The sequence below is a fragment of the Gorilla gorilla genome, chromosome 19 (genome assembly GCF_029281585.2).
Source record: "Gorilla gorilla gorilla isolate KB3781 chromosome 19, NHGRI_mGorGor1-v2.1_pri, whole genome shotgun sequence".
Taxonomy (NCBI): Eukaryota; Metazoa; Chordata; class Mammalia; order Primates; family Hominidae; genus Gorilla; species Gorilla gorilla.
In genome coordinates this window covers 111120997-111140221 of record NC_073243.2, presented here as the reverse complement: position 1 = coordinate 111140221, position 19225 = coordinate 111120997, and the positions used below count along the sequence as shown (strand labels likewise).

The 19225-nt window shown below is 61.0% G+C and overlaps 1 protein-coding gene across 2 annotated transcripts in view; it reads right to left on the bottom strand.

Annotated features, from left to right (window-relative positions):
• Positions 1 to 268: 268 nt before the first annotated feature.
• The window catches only part of LOC101128467 (solute carrier family 12 member 7), a 57912-nt gene continuing 38955 nt past the window's right edge, over positions 269 to 19225 (bottom strand). The window contains exons 18-24 of one of the 2 annotated variants that reach the window (XM_055367744.2): positions 14592 to 14787; positions 13330 to 13499; positions 13091 to 13222; positions 10254 to 10361; positions 7361 to 7539; positions 3247 to 3380; positions 269 to 2344 (exon numbers count right to left, since the gene is read on the bottom strand). In XM_055367744.2, the coding sequence (XP_055223719.2) occupies positions 2253 to 2344; positions 3247 to 3380; positions 7361 to 7539; positions 10254 to 10361; positions 13091 to 13222; positions 13330 to 13499; positions 14592 to 14787 (1011 nt within the window). In that variant the 3' untranslated portion in view covers positions 269 to 2252. The other variant, XM_055367745.2, reaches the window with a different exon arrangement.

Below are 19225 nucleotides of genomic sequence, written 5' to 3'. Positions count from 1 at the left end.
TTCCAGCCTAGGCAACAGAGACTGTCTCAGAAATACATAGATTGGGTCACTTCAACACACAGCACTAGGAAGTTTGGGGTTGGGTCATTTCCAAGCCGATGACATGATTTGGAAGCCCTCGTCCAATTCTTATGGTCACTCTTCAGCCACCTGAGTTGGCTGTGGCTGGTCAGCCCTGGTGCTCCTGCTAGAAAAGGGGTGGCCAGTACATTTTCTCCAGCTGTCTTTCATGCTGAATGAGACTCATTCAAGAGATTCTTCAACATACTCAGATTTCATAGGATTTTATTTTTCTACTAACAAAATCAATCATACAAAGAACAAAGACAGGGAACCTACAAAAGGAAATGGAGTCAATTGTAAATGGCTGTAGTTACTGGTTACACGGAGCTGACAACACAAAGGATGCCTGGTGCTTGCGTGCAGAGGCTGCAGCCCAGGCGGAGGCAGAGCTGAGCCCTCACCAGGCGGTTTCGTGTGCAGAACTGAGCGGCCCTCAGAAGCATCCAGAAGCAGGGCTGTTTTCCAGCCACCAACCAACGTTCAGAGCCAGCACCATGTGGCTGCTGTGCCTCTAGCCTGCTCTCCTCCAGGTGCAGGGGACACAGGACCTGCCGGCCCCATCCAGACATGGAGGAGCGTTTTACTGCTTAACTCATGCTTAGCCAAGGCAGACAGAGGCTGTGGGAACTGCTGAGCCCCGCTGTGATGTCTGGGACACGCTCTGGGCAGCAGCCGTCACTCTACAGCAATGCCAGCCCTAGTCCGGCTCCTCAGAAACATCTGGGGGCACAAGTGCAGCCTCTGCCCCGATTTGAACTTTGTTGATGGGGCTGATTCCCTTGGGAGACCATGCAAGCCGGACGTAGCCCAAGGCCTGGCCATCTGGGGCCTCTAGTATATAGAAGCAACCTCTTTATGGACAACCTCGTTACCACGTAACTCCCTGGGGTGTTTAAATAAATAAATACGCCACATAGAAAGGGAGGCCCAAGTCGGTGCCACAGCCCGCAGCCTGCAAATGTGACCACAACCTACAAAGCAGAAACTCACGGCCAGCCGAAGTGCAAAGTGTTGGGCCCTTGAAAGCTATCTCTTCAGTGCCACCGCCGCCTCCATGCAAGGCACAGGCCATGGCAGGGGACGCCCGGGACTCAGCCAGACAGACCTGACACCAGGTGCCACTGCTGCCCGAGGACCTCCCACGCGGGGGCCGTGTCCTCCTCCCCTGGAGCACCGGGGTGGGGATGGCACGTGTGAGCCAGCTCAGAGGCTGAACTGTGTGCCGTGCTCCTGGGGTGGGCAGTCCTGGCTGTCGTGGGCTGTAGGGGGAACTCACTGTTCACTCTGCGTGCGTATGCCCCTGGGTTTCAGTGCATTTGCCTGCGTGAGGCACTGATCGCACCGGTGGCTGTGGGCTGGGCCCTGTCAGTGCTTATGAAAAGAAGTGGCTGGTTTTCTGAAGGCAGATGGAGACTCGGACGGCTGCAAACACAGCCCGGCATGGCAGAGCCACAGCTGGGGGCCCCTTCCCGGAGCATAGGCCCTGATGAACACATGTTCACCACACACCCGACAGATGATCCACCACGTTCTGGAAAAGCCAAGTTCCCTTTCCAGATGGCCCTGGCCCACGCCTCAGCTCGTGAAATGTGGACCTGCCGAGCCCAGAGGCTCCCACACGAGGGTGACACGGGCATGGACGGAGTCCTCCAGCTTCACTGCCTTGAGGTACAGAAACACAAAGACAGTCAAGGAACAGAGTGACTCGGAGGTGACCGGGGCCCTGAGCGGAGCCATGGCCAGGGCTGACGTTTCACCTTCATCATCAGGGACAGCTTCAGCTCCGGGTGCTCTTCCAAGAATGTTCTGGATGGGGTTAGAAATGCAACCTAACCACTGGGTAAATCCAGCCAAGGAAAAGAACTTCCAGAAACCAAGGCAAGGGCTCACTGGCTTCTTGTGACCTGCGAGAAGATCTGGCCACGTCCAGGTCACTCCTGTAGCAGCGTCTGCCCTCAGATGCAAGGAAATCGTCCAGCCACGCCCTGATTTGCTGAGCCTGTTAAGGCTGAACAGGAGAGCCCTAGGTGACGGGCCTAGAAACTTCCGTAGGAAGCCCCATGGGCAGCTTAGGCGGCATCACTGGGGGACAGGTGTGTCTGCCGTCTGTTTCCCTGGGCCAAGCCCAGGCGCAGGCTGCCCACGCCGTCCTCCGTGCCTGTCCCAGAGTGCCGTGATGCTGTTGGGCATTAGGAGTAGATGGTGATCACCTCCCGGCCGCCACCCCTGACCAGGAGGACTCTGTTCAGCCCCTCGGTCAGGACTTCAAGAAACTCCATGTCTGTGGTCAACAGAGTTAAGGCCACAGCTGACCTCGCCTGAGCATGTGCAGCTGAAATCGTGATAGGAGTGAGGGTTCATCCTCTTCCTGGTTAGCTAAGATTTGGTTTGAGAAACCCAGAGCCAAGGTGAAAAGAGAGGTGGGGATTACAGAGACCCCCAGGCGGGGAGGAGCAGGGCAGGGGAGAGAGGGGCCAGTGCTCAGGAAAGAAAGGGAGCACCGTGGCCACAGGGAGGACGAGCAGAGACAGCGACACAGCCCGCAGTGCTGACCCCACCCGACAGGGAACCCCAGCCACGGGACTGGGTCCTCGCCAGCCTACAAGGGACCTGGGCCACGGATTCTGACCAGGACACATGGAGGACATGCCCTCACTGGCCCCAGTTCTTGGAGCCAACCTGGCAGGGATGTGCCAGGCGTCACCCTGTCTGTGCCAATACGCCCAGATGCACTGTGGAGCTCTCCTTCCAAACAAAGCACAAAGTCCCAAAGCTGCGACCAACTGTGGCCTTAAAGCCGAGAGCTGGGCTCCTCACCTCCCACCGTTGTCGGCACAGGGTGGGGCCGAGCCCCAGCGGAGGTCCCAGAATGCACAGCTGCTGTGGGGATGCATGACGGGGAGCCTCCCAGCCGCAGGGCAGCCCTGAGCACCCGGGGACAGTGGGGCTGGTACTGTAGGCGGGCCCTCCCTCCCCCACACCAATGCCAGGGCTGGCCCCAACTCTGGCCCCGTCACCACTGGGCTCAGAGCCCCACTGCATCCCGGTCGTAGCTCCCAGGGCCTGGGGCTGAAGGAGAGGCGGGAAGCCAGCCTCACTCCCAGCACCCACAAACCCAGGTCTTAGCGAGAAGCCACCACGGGGTGCCCGCACGCTCGGCAGGCACACTGCAGGAAAGGATACAGTTCTCGTCTCCCTGCCGGTTTTTGGGAGGACCTGGCATGTTGAGCAGGACCAGCTGCGCATCCTGGGACTTGTTGAGGACGACGCCATTGAGCTTCACAGCCGTGTGCATCCGCCTGACGTTGGACTGGTCCCTGCAGGGGGAGGTGGGCACGGTCAGCGGGCGGCGGGTGCACCCCACGCTCCGGACACGAGGCTGAGCCGAGCCCTGATGAGCTGCATTCACACGTGTTGGAAAGGGCTGTGTGAGTCAGGATCAGGCGGATTCTCTGACCCTGAAGGATGGAGAGGTGGCGGCTCCGAGCAAAAGGCGCTGACTGCAGCCAAGGTGGGCGTTCAGCAGCGGGATGCTTTGGCTTCCAGGAACCTAGAACTCAGCCCACTAAGGCTGCCAAGCTTCTAAGGGCTACAGTCACACGACACAAACCGCAAGCGCTTTCTTAACTACATCTACATCTGCAAAGCAGGCAGAACAGAGTGGAAGCCATCTGGGTGGCCCGTGTGCCTGACGCCTTCAAGGCTGACACATTTCTCTTGACATCTACATCATCACCCCTAAACCCCACGTCAGACGCTGCCAAACACAGACCCGTCAGGCTGGGCACACATGGCCTCCCCTCCGAGGGTCCTGATACAACTGGGTCCAAGGGGCCGGAAGCTCAGGAAGGAAAGGCCCAGAGTCCCCCACACGGGCCTGTGCAGCCATTGCTGCTGAAGCTCCCAGGCCTGAGAGGGTATGCCGAGGACTCAGCTGGAGGCACAGGCCCTCAGTGGCCACTACTGGGGCCCCCTCCTACGGCCCACCCTGCCCCTGTCTGGCCAAGGGCTAAAGGACAAGCACTTCCACCCTGTGGCCGTCCAGCCCCTGCCTTCCGTCCTCACAACGCAGCTCTGCTCCACGACCCTCCCTGTCTGCTCTCTGAAGCTGCTGTGGCCAGTCCATGTCTCAAAGCGTCCCTGGCGGCCTGGGCCCGGCCACAGCCCCGCAGGAGGCTCCCCAGCCAAGTAGGTTTGGGGACACTGCAGAATCATGCTGTGAGGTGCTCAGGCCCTGGCGGGACACAGCTTATCTCCCTCCTCTACCCCACGGTCCCCTCCTAGGCAGGCCCCTAAACTGCAGCAGAACTGGCGCTCCAGGAGGCCACCTCGGGAAACGCCGGGCGGAGGGCAGCCCTAGGGGAGCACTTGTGTTTCTGTGTTGGAAAAACCCAGCCCGTGTGTGGACTTGCAAGTCGGAGCGGGTCTCAGGCCAGCTGCAGTCAGTGCGGTCGTGACCGTGGCCCCCTGGGGAGGTCACCAGCACCCTGGACGCAGAGGAGGGGCAGCGGCGGACAGACAGAGGCCGCCCACGCAGGGTCACGGAGAGGCCCCACGGACGCCATCCAGGCTCACACCCTTTGATCCGCTTGACGCTTAAGCCACATAAACCTGATCATAACCACCAATTTCCAGGAGGAACACAGGGAGAGACTGTCTCTCTTCTCTCCAGCCTGGTCTAATTACAGATGGGGTCTCTGTCCACAGCACAGTCAAGGGGCTTTCGTGCCAGGAACTTGGAACTTTAAATTCGACTTCTGGATAGATTACAATTACCAGTGTGGTTGGGGACAAAGAGCAGCTCCAGGAAGTGAGAGCAGGCCAGGAGCACAGGAGGGTCGGACTGGGCAGTGTGTCCACAGCCAGTGAGTGCTGGGGTGAGGCGGGGACCTGGCCCTTGGCTACTGGTGGAGTATGCCGGCCACCACAGCAAGGAGGCCCAGTGCAGACACAGGCACAGATACGCACACTAATGTGTACACGCACACACACATACATGCAGACACACTGACGTGTACACACACAGGCAGTCACACTAATACACAAACACGTGTGCACACTATCATGTACATGCAAACAAGCATGCAGTCACATTAATGTGCAAACACTTGCACACACTACCATGTACGGGCATGCAGTCACAATGTGCAAATGCGTGCAGACACACTAACATGTAAGACATGCATAGTATGTGCACACAGACATGCACACTAACATGTACGTGGACGTGCACACAGGCAGGTACACGTCCACCGGCAGGTGCGCTGACAGGTACACACGAGCACGCACACACACACACAGACATCCGTAAGTGTGCTCCCGGGGACGTCACAATAAGCCACGCACATCTCACGCCCGCACTGCCCAGAAGAGGTCACGGCCGACCTCCAGATCTTCGGAGGGCTTCTCCCAGCCCAACCCCGAGGAACTGCTGGGCCAGGAGAGTCAGTGCCATCCCAGACGCACGCCCCACGTGAATACAAAGCCCACGCGCTGTCCATTCCGGCCCACCTTCTCCTGACCCTACAGGCCTGTGGGGACCTGCCCCCGCCCCGACCAAGGGGAGGCAAGCCTCGGTGCTGGGAGGAGGCACAGGTGCCACTGCGGGTCCCCGAGTGTGTGTGCCTGTGCACGTGTGTGTCAAACCCTACTCCTGGGTCTACGTCGTTCTGCGGCTTTAATTAACACGCTATTCTGAAGGCACTTTCAGATTTACAGAATGGAGCAGGAAGTACAGGGATTCCCTGCACGCCTCACACATAGCTGCACAGTTTCGAGTCTGATTAATTCAGGTTTCGGGGTTAAAGATAAAAAGGGAAGTGTGGCCACTCAGTCAAGGCGTTCCTCACTCAGGCACCAGGCACTGCCTGCCCACAAGGAAAACATGGCCCGGGCGGTTACTGGCAGGGGCAGGCAGGGGACAGAGACAGCATCAAGGACTCCCAGGGAGCAGCTTGGGGGTCCGTCCAGGGTACTCCCTCCCACCTGCCCCGGAGCTCAGACACAGGTAGCTCCCGCCCGAGGGTCCGACCACACAGAGAACTGATTTGCACCCCTCTCCGCCTGGAGGCTGGACAGCTTTAACATGGAAGGCATTCCAGGTGGGGACACGACTCAGCTAGCGCCTGACCCAGAAGGACGTGGATGGACTCACTGATGGGCCCTGCGAGGCGCACGCCTCCCCTCCACTCCGGAGCGGCTCGGCCACCTCCCAGGTCTCAGTTCCTGGGCCTCACTTAGGAAGAGGCTTCAGGCGTGTGCTGGAGTCACGGTGAACAGAGGGGAGCGAAGGCAACAGAAAACTGACGTGGGAGCCGCGGCAGCTATGGGTAAGCTCTGGCTGTACGCGGACGCACATAAGCCACCGTGCACGGGGCAGGCACAGGCCTAGAACACGCGCACAGACACACGCAGGCCACACGCACACACAGGCATGCAGGGCAACCGGGCCCGGAAGGCGACCTGGTTGTAGCGAGTGGACTTACAGGTTTCCCCATTCTCTATGCAGGAGAAAAAAACAAGAGTGCGTTACTGACTTCAGGAGAGAGCACCAAGCTGTTCCAGATAGCATGGCTGCCTGGGAGAACGCCGCCTCGTCCCACCCCACAGGGCCCAGGAGCCCCCAGCCCTTCCTGAGAACCCGGCTTTAGGGTCTGGCTCTGACCCCGGGTGAGAGGTGTCTCTGGCGCTCTCATCTGGAACTCAGAGGCTGCGTCTGCAGAACCAAACCCACACCCGCAAGGACGCTGTACAGCCGTGGTGTTCGCAGCCCAAGGCCACAGGTGGGAGCCTTGGCGTAGGGCAGGCCCTAGGGCCCGACAGCAGCCTGAACTACCCACATGGTGAAGGCCAGGAATTCCGTGCCCAGCGGCACAAGCCTCCTCGCCTCCATGGAACAGACTCATCTGCCTGCCGCAGTGAGGCTTGCCTAAGCAAAGCAGGCCTGGCCGCAGGGCTGACTTCAGGGCTGGCCCAGGTACCAGGAGGACTGCTCGTCACCCAGCTGTGGGGTTAACATCAGGGCCCACCCTAGGTCCTACAAGGACCCCTCAGCGCTTGGCACCCAGGTCTTACAAGGACTCCCGGCCTTGGCACTAGAAGGATCCCTCAGGGCCCGGCCTTGGCACCAGAAGGACCCCTCAGTGCCCACTCAGGCGGCTCCCTGTTCTCTAACGGGCCCACTGGCCTGCAGGGTTGCCCCGAAGCTCTTCAGTGGTCAGGGAAGGGACTCTGTCCTCACTGCCGGGCCAGCACTGCCAGGATCTGTTCCCCCCAGGCCACACGCACGGACACTCACGGCTTCATGCTGAAGAGGTCTTTGAAACCAGACAGGCTGGTGTCTCTGTTCCTGTACTTCTCAGCGATCAGCTTCTCCCTGGTCCAGGTCATCTGCACCTTGTCTGGCGTAGGCAGCGCTTGGGTCCTGGCCGCCGCTGCGGTGTGAGACGCGGTGTTCCTGTCGTGGATCAGCTGGGCCTGGCGGGCCCAGGACTCGGTGAGACCAGACGGTCTCAAAACTCCTCTAGGCAAGAACGACCCGGGATGCCAGGCCGGAGGTGAGGCCAGCTCACAGAACCTAAAGGGCCCTGTGTGCCTGACCCGGGACCCAGCCTGGCGTCCCACACCGGCCCTGCGCCGCCCCCGTGACTGCCTCCCTCCTCCCAGGCTTCCCGACCAAACGCTCACCCCCTCACCTTCCCGCCCTGGCCCTGAACTGGAAAGGCCCCATGACCCCGTACTGACAGGAGGTGACACGTGCTGGCAGAGTCTCCCCCTCACCTGACGGGGCTCCACACACGTGGTGTTCACCCCAGACCACCTGCTCGCCCACACGACCAGCACGCAGGCATCCCTGTCTCAGGGAGGCTTGGGGCAGGTGGGGCCGTGCCAGCATCCAGGCCCTGTCCCCGGGGAAGCAGGCTGTGTCTGACCAGCCAGGGGACGTTTGGGGGCCGGCCAGGCTGACAGGGGCCTTGTGGGGCACCGCTGGGGCCAATGACAGGGCCGGCCCCCTGTGCGTCACTTCTGACAACCCGAGGAAAATGAAAACACCGTCCACGCCCCTAGCTGTAGGCGCCGAAGGGGAAGTGGCGCCCTCACCGCGAGATCGCACCAATGGCGCAGCCCCTGGTGGTTAAACACCCTCCACTGGGTTCTCATTCCTCTCTGCACCCTTCACGCCCTCCGTGCTGTCGTGGCCAGCCTGACAGGCCAATGGGAGCTCCCAGACACGGGTGCCACCTTGGAAGTGGTATTTATGCACACACCGGAATGGCCACCTCTCCCACTGTGGCTGGAGCCCCGCCTGAGTTTGTGACGCAGCCCGGGGAGCCACTCGTCCCAGGGGCATCAGGAGTTTGTGAGCCCCGGGGTGATTTTAAAAAGCCAAAGGCCCAGAGTGATTTCACTGGACCAGGTTCTTCTTCCCCAGATAAAACTGTTTAACTTGGATGTCGGTCCTTCCTGAAAGGGAAGAGATTGGCACAGATGGGCGAGGGCCTGGGGCTGCCTCCCTCTCTGGACACGGACAGTGGGCCCCAGGCCTCTACTCATTGTGGCTGGCGCTGCAGCCATCTCACAGCCCGGCCCAGCCTAAATTTCCCATGGCCTTGAACATGAAACCAGAGCCTAAGGGCTGCCCGCTCTCGGCAGAGCCAGCGCCGCCCACCTGGCCCGAGGGCCACCGTGTAAGTCACTAGAGGGTGCCCACCCAGCATCTGCACAGCAGCTCATCCAAACCCCGGCTTCTGCAGAGCAGTGACACCTCCACCCCCCACCTGGCCCAGGAGGGGCCCTCGAGCTCGAGCTTGCCATTCCCGCTCCCGGTCCCTCCTCGGTCAGCATTTGCTGACTCTCCACACTGAACCTCCCATCAAGCCGTGGGTGGATTCTTGTTCCTAGCTGGACCCAGGCTGAACCCTTGTGACGCCAGGGCGACCCTGCCGGATCTCAGGGACCTGGCCTGGACAGAAAACAGAGGATGTGGGTCCTCCCAGACACTCCCGGCTGCCCGGACCCCCGTGGAAGGGGTCTCTGTCCACAGACAAGCTGGGCGGCCCCCCGTGTCCTGCATCTGTGCCCACCCTGACCTGCCCGGGGTCTGGGAGTGGGCAGGACCGCACCTCCACGCGCCTTTCTCTGTTGGGGGAGAGCAGCGGTTGCTGCTTAGTGATTCCGGCTGTCAGCGCATATGGCCCCACAGGCAGACCCGTGTACCGCAGGTTCCTGCTGAGGCCAAGGCCCCAGGGCAGGCAAATCCTCGGTCCCTGCCTCCGCCGTCACTGCAGTCTCAGAAAACCAACACCTGCACCTGGTCTGCAGACGCACGTGTGTGATACCAGCCTGGTGGGACCCACGAAGACCCCATGAGGCCGTGACCTCACGGAGCTGAGCGTCCCGCTACCAGGTGACCCCCGTGCCGTCCTCCAGTGCGAAGTGACCGCAAAGACACCTGCCCTCGGGGTCTCACAGTGGCCATGGGGCCCAGGCCAGTATAACTCAGGTGGATACACCCAGACGTCCTCAGCAGCCTACAGTTACCCACGGAGCCAAAGCCACTGCAGCCGGGCGGCCAGCTTCCACGCACGGAGGCTGCACAGGTCTGCGTCGGGGGGTGGGGGTGGTGGCACCTCCCCTCCAGCTCGCTTCCCTCCCTCCCTGCACACTCACTCTCCCCTCCCACTTGGTCTTAGACAGGACAGAAATCTGTGCACACTGCGGGGAAGGGCACTGACGGGCTCCAGGGTTTCAGGCTGTGAGACAAAGCAGCCATCGTAAGCAGCTGTGGGCACTCATCCGGCTCAGAAGCCGCTGACCCTGTGAGAGGGCACTGCCCTTGGGGAGGGTCCCCATGTCTCCTGCCTGCACGCTGCTCGGTTAGAAAAGCTAAGTTCAAAGGTCTCGGCCCTCGTCCCTTCCTGCACATGAGCGTGCATCTGGCAGGCTGCCGTTCCTCTAACCAGGCACCCGCACGCCCAGGCTCCGATGAGCTCTGGCGCTGACGCCCCTCCTGTGCTCCTGCAGGGCCTCTGCCACCTCCACGCAGGCTGGGGGCTGAGACTGTGACGCAGTACCTGAGGCATGCTCTCTGGAGGACCCTCGTGGGCTGCAGGAGGGTCCCAGGAAAGACTCAGCGAAGCCGGCTATACTTCTCAGAAAGCCTGGTGTCTGTGGCCACGACCCCCACGTACCTCTCGCTCCCGCTCGTTCTTGGACAGCTGCATCTGCTTCAGCATCTGTGACCTCTGCTCCATCATTAGTGTCCTCTCGTAGGTGAAAGCAGATATGTCGTTTTCAACCTAGAAAGTTCCCAAGCACGTAGTAAGCCCGGTGTGCACAGAACCACGGATGGCTCCAACACCAGCCCGGTACCCAGAGACCGAGCCGCCCTGAGCGGTGGGAAAGGCCATGCGTCCCGGGCCCCACAGGCCCCCTCTGGCTCTCAGGCCCCCCGCCCAGTGGCCAGGAAGGAGTGAGCACATGATGGGCAGTCACGCCGCACACACGCTCTGCTCATGTCCCTCCCCGGGACCCTCCGACCGGGCACAAGGCCACAGCCACAAACCAACCCGGCACACACGGTTCAGGGCGAGGCACTGCCCCATGGGGCTGCACGATCCACGCTCACAGGTGTCATTGTCTATGCTCAGGGGGGCTTGGCACCATGGGAAACCCACCCAGGACACATGGAGAAGCCACAGCACAACCTCAGCGCCCGCCATGCAGGACCCTGCGTCTCACCCACTGCACCCGGCTCATGGGAGTTGGGAGCAGCTGTGCCTGTTAAGCACCAGTATTTAAAACAGCACACCAGATCAGGCGTGGTGGCTCACACCTGTCATCCCAACACTTTGGGAGGCCAAGGCGGGTGGATCACCTGAGGTCAGAAGTTCGAGACCAGCCTGGCCATCATGGTGAAACCCCATCTCTACTAAAAATACAAAAAAAAAAAAAAAAAAAAAAATTAGCCAGGTGTGGTGACGTGTACCTGTAGTCCCAGCTACTCAGGAGGCTGAGGCAGAGAATTGCCTGAACCCAGGAGGTGGAGGTTCCAGCCTTGGGGACAGAGCAAGACTCTGTCTCAAAACTTTTTTTAAAAAAATAAACAGCATGCCAGACTGAATGGCAGCGACCCAGATGCCCCTCTCCAGCCAGGTGACACTTGTCCCTGCAGCCAGGGCTACGGAGGGGTGGGCAGCCCCAGCCCTGCCAGAGACATGGCTGGGAGCATGGGGGGTGCTGGGAGCTCCAGGTTCCCGGACTTCAGAGCTAACAACCCCTGCTCAGGAGCTGGTGAGCTGCTTCTGGCACCACGGAGGGGCTGGGGGTACGGCTGGGGCCATGGGCTCACTTTGCCTGTTTCCTCTGGGCCCCAGTGGCTGCCCCACCTGGCCCCCTGGCAGGGCTGGTTCTCCCAGGCAGCATTTTGTTACTATTTTACTAAGTGGTTTTGTGACTTGGAAATAACGTTATTCATACGACTATTAGCACCAATAATAACCCCTACAACCTTGAACCCGCAAAGCCTCGTCCAAACAAGACAAACTCCAGCCATCGTCCCCGAAGACACAGCCACATGGAAACTAAGCCCAGTGTACAAAACTGGGCAGAAAACCACCCAGCGTCACGCAGGCCTGCAGCCCTCGGCCTAGGAAAGGTCCTGCAGGGCAAGAGGAAGAGCAACCCCACAGGACAACTGAGTTCCACGGGAACTGACACAGAAACACAGAAGGTTGTCGGTGAGGCACGAAGCCGTGCCTGGCCTCACTCACAGCCCAACACAAACCAGGAGCAGGCGCTCGGGGCCTCTGCCATACCCAGGGCTGGGGGGCTGGGGGGCTGGGGGACTGGGGGGCTGGGGAGACCGCACCTCCCAGGCTGCTGCAGGGGCACAGGTGGCTTCCTGGGGGACAGCGTGACAGTCTCTATCCAGCTTTATGTCTTCCCAGCACCCACCTCCAGGAGTCCAGGCCCCTGAGGGCCTGCAAAACCATGCGCTGGGGTCACGGGAGCCGGAAGAAACCAGGACTTTGCGGGTTCTGACTTCAAGACCAGTGTTGTCGGTGTCATCCACGTGGGGTCAGAACCCACAAAGTCCCGGGACCGCCAGCAGGACCGGAGGGGAAGGCACAGCCGTGGATCTGGGTGGGCTGGTAGTGAGCAGGCATGGTTCCATCCAGCACAAGGGGCCCACCAGATCCCCAGGATCCAGAGCTCCATGCTCGGGGGCCGGGAGCAAGCGCTCCAATGTCAGGCCTCCGCCTATCAACCCCGTCCTCTCCAGGCGTGAAGGACGGGACGAGTCTCTGTCCAGGCCCTGCCTGTAGCTGACCGAGGGCCTGTCTGTCCCATGTGACAGCTGCAGCCTGGCCTCACTGACCAGTGCCCCTCTCCCCGGGTCCCGACTGCTGATGTGTGGTTTCCAGCCGTGGGAAGGTGAGCCCATCTGGGGAGAGCCCCCGAAACGGGAGGTGCTCAGAGGTGCACCCACCATGGCAACACCACTGAGGTGTGAGGTCCTGGACGGGGTCCCGGGCCGAGGAGGACACGGGACCATGGGGGACACGGGACCATGGGGGACACGGGACCATGGGGGACATGGGACCATGGGGGACACGGGACCATGGGGGACACGGAGATGCTGATGCCGGCTCTAGGGCAACACCCACAGCCGCGTGACACGAGGTGTCCACAAGGGACACACGGGGCTCTGTGCTTTCTGTGATGTCCTGGCGATTCCAAAACCAAGCCTCCTTGACCACCCCGCAAGGCCTGGCAGCCCCCGCCACAATCGCCACCGCCTTCTCCTCCCCACCTCCCCCGCCACCTCCTGATCTCCCCCTCCACCCCCACCTCACGAGGCCTACAGCCCTCCCGATCTCCACTTTCCGCTCCACCTCCGCCTCACAAGGTCCAGAGCCTTCCCCACCCCCTCCTCCACCTCACAAGGTCCACAGCCCTCCCTGGCCGCTCCCCACCTCCTCCCCACCTCCCCCCGACCTCCTCCCCTCAAGCCCGCGGGACTCACCATCTCCACCACCTCCACCTCGGCGCTGATGCGCAAGTGGTACAGGAACATCTGCAGGTCCTTCTTCATCTGGATGCTGTTGTCGTCCACCTGGGCCACCGTGAAGATGCGCATCCGGCACTTCCTCCACACCTGCAGACAGGGAGGGCATGGCTGCGGGGCCTTGGAGGAGCCCGTCCCAGCCCGCAGCACGTGGGGTGGCCGTGCTCCAGCCGGCATGTCCCCGTCGCACGCCCCACCTTGTGCTGGCGCAGCAGGAAGGGCAGCAGCATGAGCATGCCGCCGTCGTGCACGATCCACCACACGTCAACGTGGCCCCCGCCGAAGCGCTCCTGGTTTTGCGGAAACGAGTCGACGTTCTTGGCCACCAGCAGAGCCTGGTGTGCGGCAGTGGTGTCGCGGACGGTGTCTGCGGAGAGAGGCGGCCGTCTGCAGGTCATCTGAGGCCAGGGTGCGGAAGGGGCCTCCCCGGGGACTCACAGCCAGTGCAGGGGCGGGCACGGCGAGGCGAGGGGGGTCCCCACAAAGCCCCCACCCTCACTCCGTCAGCTCCTCCAAGCACCAGCCAGAGACTCACAGCAGAGTTCAGCTGCTGGTCATGTGTCCAGGGAATCCCCCAGCCCCTGCGGGGCTCTGGGAGAAGGGGAGGGAGTGCCTGGACACTTTCAGATGGCCGCTCCCAGGGCCAGGGCCAGGGCCTTCGACAACCTCAGAGCACACACCCTCAGGTCGGTGGCCTCGAGGCCCATCAGGACCTGACAGCGCACGGGCCTGGGGACTTCGAGGGGACAGCGAGGAGATGGTGAGGGGATGTCAAGGGGACAGCGAGGAGACGGTGAGGGGACAGAGAGGGGACAGAGAGGAGACAGAGGGGACGGCGAGGGGACAGCGAGGAGACAGTGAAGGGACAGCGAGGTGACAGCGAGGAGACGGCGAAGGGACAGCGAGGGGACGTGAGGGGACAGCGAGGAGACGGTGAAGGGACGGTGAGGGGACAGCAAGGAGACGGTGAGGGGACAGCAAGGAGACGGTGAGGGGACAGCGAGGGGACAGTGAGGGAACGGTGAGGGGACGGCGAGGAGATGGTGAGGGGACAGTGAGGACATGGTGAGGGGACAGCGAGGAGACGGTCAGGGGACGGCGAGGAGATGGTGAGGGGACGGCGAGGAGATGGTGAGGGGACAGCGAAGGGACAGCGAGGAGATGGTGAGGGGACAGTGAGGGGACGGTTAGGGGACAGCGAGGGGATGGCGAGGGGATGCAGAAGGGACAGTGAGGGGAGGCAGAGGGGGACAGTGAGAGGACAGCGAGGGGACAGGGGACACAGAGGGGACACCGAGGGGACGGCAAGGGGACACTGAGGGGACAGCGAGGGGACACTGAGGGGACACCGAGGGGACAGTGAGGGGACGAAAAGGGGACAGTGAGGGGACAGAGGGGACACTGACGGGACACAGAGGGGACAGTGAGGGGATGCCGAAGGGCCGCCAGCCATACCTACCCACAAAGTTCTTCCAGGAGAAGGGGTTGTCCTCCTGCTTCCAGGATGCAGGCCAGGCCATGAGCACCGTGTTGTGCTTCAGGCCGCCCAGGCCGGCCGACTGGATCAGGTGGGACATGCCATCCCGCAGGCTGGACGAGACCACCAGCTGGCAGAAGCCCTTGGTCTTCTCTGTGCTCATTAGGGACCGTATGTTCTGCGGGAGACAGGACAGGTTGGTGCTACGGCCCCCAAGAAGCAGGAATGGGGTGCACAGACCCACACCCACCACCCACGGTGGCCAGGGCACCCGCACCTCCTCTGTGGACCCAGCAGGAGGGAAGGCCCGAAGGCTCAACGGTGTGCTGCGGTGCTCCAGGCCGCTGTGTGTGTATGTGTGTATGTGTGTGTGTGTGTGTGTGCTCACACACTGGGGAGAGAGACACAGAGCAGGTGTGACTGATGCCACGTGCAGGTGATGTGGAGGGCGGCTCTGGGGACACAATGCCAGGCAGTTCTCCGAGGCGATCCACAACATCCCAGACCCACCCCCAGTTCACTCGGATGCTCTGGGCCAGGTTCATCCACCTGGTGCATCAGAAACACCCGAAAATGGGCCAAATTAGCAGCTCTTCAAAGGGAGGCCGTGGGGTCCAGGATGAAGCACCCTAAGAGCAATGGCGGGGGGGTGGGGGAGGGGACTTCCCGTGGTCTCCTCCCGGGTTTGGGGGGGGGTCACTGCTGTGTGCAGTCTCTTCCCAGGGATGTCTGATGAGGCTGCACCACAGAACGGCTTGACTCCATGGGGTTTGCACGTGCGTGGCCGAGGACCTGCCACGCACTAAAGCCATGCATGTGTGGACGCAGGCCTCCCACCCTCTGACCCTCAGGCCCTGGAACCCCAGGGCCTGCCCTGCTGGGTCTCAGCCTTGTGTGGTACCAGTGGCCCCTTCCCACCTGATTCTCCCTTTTGGAGCAAACATGCCTCTCCTGGCTTGTCCCCTGCTGCGTTCTGGGATAACCACCTCCTCACTTGCACATCTACAGACACAGCAGTTTTTTCCAGGATGGACCAGACCCCACATTTCACTGGCTTCTGGTTTGGATGCTTAGAGGATGAGATTTGGGAGCTCTGAGCAATGAGATTTACATGAGAGTTGGGACTCAGAGCTGGTCTGTGCAGGGCTGAGACTTCAGGAGACACTGAGATGGCGTGAACATACTGTACATGTGTGGCAGATATGAATTTTAGGGCCGAGAGCTCAATTGCAGTGGGTTGAATGGTGGCCCCAAAAAAGAGGATACCCACATCCCAGCTCCAGGAACCTGAGAATACAACCTTATTTGGAAAACCTGTCTTTATGGATGTATTGAAGAACCCTGTAATTAGGTTATGATGTTGAGAGAGCATCCTGGGTCAGAGGTGGGCCCTGAAGCCACTGACAAGTGACCTTACAGGATGAAGGCAGGAAGAGCTCTCAGACTGGGAGGAAGAGACTGCGTGGAGGCACAGACGGAGGCAGAGGGACCGGCGCCCAGGGTCGCCTGGGGGCCCAGGAGCTGGAGGAGGCAGGAGGAGGCAGGAGGATCCTCCCGGGAGACTCTGGAGGCAGCGTGGCCTGCGGTCTCCTTCATCTCAGACTCCTGGGCTCCAGAACTAGGAGAGAACAGACACCCCTTTGCTGTGAGCCGTGTGGTCTGTGTCCCATCACAGCAGCCCCGGGCCACTCAGGGATCAGAGCCACCACCTGCCTCCTTTGCCGAGACTCCAGCGGCCCCTACGTCAGCCTGACTGGTATCCTCACCCCCTACCCTGGCTCACACCTAGAGCTCCACCAGCCCTTCACACACAAAACAACATCCAATGTTCTCCCATGGCCCCACTCCTCCTCAGGCACCCCTCGTCCTTACCCTGCTCTCCAGACACCTCCACCTTCTGCCCAGCTGCCTGGACGCAAGATGGGACAGGGTGCAGGGCCAGCAGATATGCTCCTCTTTGAGACTTTTGTTTAGGTCAGGAAAGGCCTGAACACGTTATCCCCAAGGGGCACCAGCCAGCAAGCGGAGGCAGGGGCCCCAGAGAGGCAGAGACCGGCTGGAAGCAGACACTGCGGGGTGGACACAGCGGTCTCTGGGCAGGAAGGCGCAGGGAAGCACCCGCATCGGGGGTCATGTGGGAAGAAGGCAGGAGGCGCGGCTATTTCAGCAAAGGCCACACAGCAGCCCCTTTATGCGGCTGCTTCTCATCCCCACCAGACCCCTCTGCAGGGCAATTCAGGTTCTCTGTTCTTGTGCCCCCATCTGGCCGGAGAACGGAGCCCAGGGAAACGGCTGTTCAGGATCAGCCAAGTTTGGATGCAGCCACTGGAGGGGCCCTGAGGGCCTCCAAGTGCTGGAGCCACGTCACAGGGCCACTTCCTACGTGACTGGCTGCTGTGCTCACCCCCACATGCTGGCTCCGAGGAGTCGGAGCTGGGGATCTCAACTCTCTTCTGGCCTCACTGTTGGGAAAACCACCTTGCAGGACTGCAGGGTTTCAGGAGGACGCGGCACTGCCCTGGCCTGGCAGGAACTCAACACTGTGTCGGGAGACCCTGTTATCACAAGTCAGCACTGTGTCGGGGGACTCTGTTATCACAAGTCCCCGCACCTGCCCGGCGCAGCAGTCACAGAGGCCTCCGTGCAGACAGACCTCAACCCGAAGGACAACTTTACCAGTGGGGAGCAAGAACACCAGGGCCTTAGGACCCCTTTTATGCCAATCAGTGCCACACAGAACAGAGCACAAGGGCGCGCATGAGCCTCCCTAGCGACTGCATGAGTCACGAAGCTGCACGCTTCTTAGAGAAATTTCCATGCTTTACAGACCTGCCCAGACCGGGTGCCGTGGCTCACACCTGTAATCCCAGCACTTTGGGAGGCCGAAGCAGACTAATCACTTGAGCTCAGGAGTTCGAGACCAGCCTGGCCAACGTGGCGAAACCCCGTCTCTACTAAAAATACAAAAATGAGCCGGGCGTGGTGGTGGGCACCTGTAATCCCAGCTACTGGGAGGCTGAGGCAGGAGAATTGCTTCAACTCGGGAGGTGGAGGTTGCAGTGGGCTGAGACGGCGCCACTGCACTGCAGCCTGGGCAACAGAGGGAGACTCTGTCTCAAAAAATAAATAAAAACTAAAAAACAAATAAGAAAAGATTTGCCCAGATTTCTCTAATTTCACACTAACATAGCCACGATGGAAGAGAATACAGCTCCCCAGGGCAGTGCAGCCCCAAAGGCAGCCAAGGGAAGGCGGGGCCTGCGGCTGGATCCAGCCCTTGCGACCAATGCAGCTAAGTCACAGCCAAAGGTTCGCTGAGAGCAGCGGGGGCCGGGTGCGCTTGTCCTCCCGTCTGCGAGAGCGGACTCCTGTCTGAGGCTGCCCCAGACCCCCCAGCCGAAGGGCTGTCAGACAGAGAGGATCTGCCTGTGAGCTGCGTTAACGTGAGAGTATAAGTGAGCACAGCTCTTCCCACGGCCGTGAAGACTGTGGCAGAGCGTGGCAGGGGGTCCCGTCATCCCCCAGTCACTGCAATCCCTGCCCTGTCCCTCATGCGCACAGACGCGCCCTCACGCACCTCCAGGGAGGCCAGGCAGTGCCAGGATTCTTAGAATCCACGCCAGCAGGGCAGTTCCAACTCTGGGATTCCTCCTAAGAGCATTCCAGCATGGGATAAGAAACACGGAAAGAGACATATGGGGACCAGGACTGTGAACATCCCCCCGAAAACCACGACACCTAAATCCACGGGTTCACAGTCAATAGCAGCTAACGCCTGAACCCGTGGTGAGCCATGACGCCGCTGTCAGGGAAAGGGAAGGCCCAGAGCATCTCCTGTCTTTCCTGGAAAAGCGAACCTGTGCAACAGCCTGAGAGGGTGGCCATCCACGTGGCCAAGGTGGCGGGAGCGGCGGGGGCCATTTTTTACCTCCATGGGATCCTGGCCCTAGGCCACGCCACCTGAGGCTGCTACCGTCCACGTGCCCACAGCCCTCTTGAGCAGGGTTCCCACCCCTAGGCTGACCGGCCCGGACCTGGATGGGCCTCAGTGCGGCTGTGGTTGTGCAGAGAAACGGACGGGGCGGGGGCTGGGCGGCTGCAGATGCCTTGACACACCCACAAGGTCCCAGTGGGGGCCTGGCAGCAGGGAACTGGCTCCCAACCCACAGCAAGGACAGAGGGGGCACCCGCACGGGAGGGACCTCGGACACACACCACTGCAACAGGCACTTGGTATAGGCCCCACAGACTCCCACACACGAGCGGGAAGGAGGAGGCTCGAGGCGCCCATGGCAGCCAGCCCTGCCTGGGAATGAGGCGCCCTTGGCATGAAAATCACGTAGGTGGGCACTCAGAAGCTCCCTGCTTTAGCAAGAAATACAGAAGTTACTCCAGGTGACATGACGTGACGGGACCCCACAGGCTGTCATCGTGTCATCATTCCGTTTGTGAATAGTGTGAAGCGTCCCATAAGAAGTTTGAAAATCAGAAAAATGAAGACACAAAGTCTCAGACCCCGATGTCCTGGGGCAGCTGACTGCAGCAGCAGGGCTCAGAGCTGGCACCAGCATACTACACGCCCGGGGCACTCACCCGTCCCTCCCCACAAAGCTCTG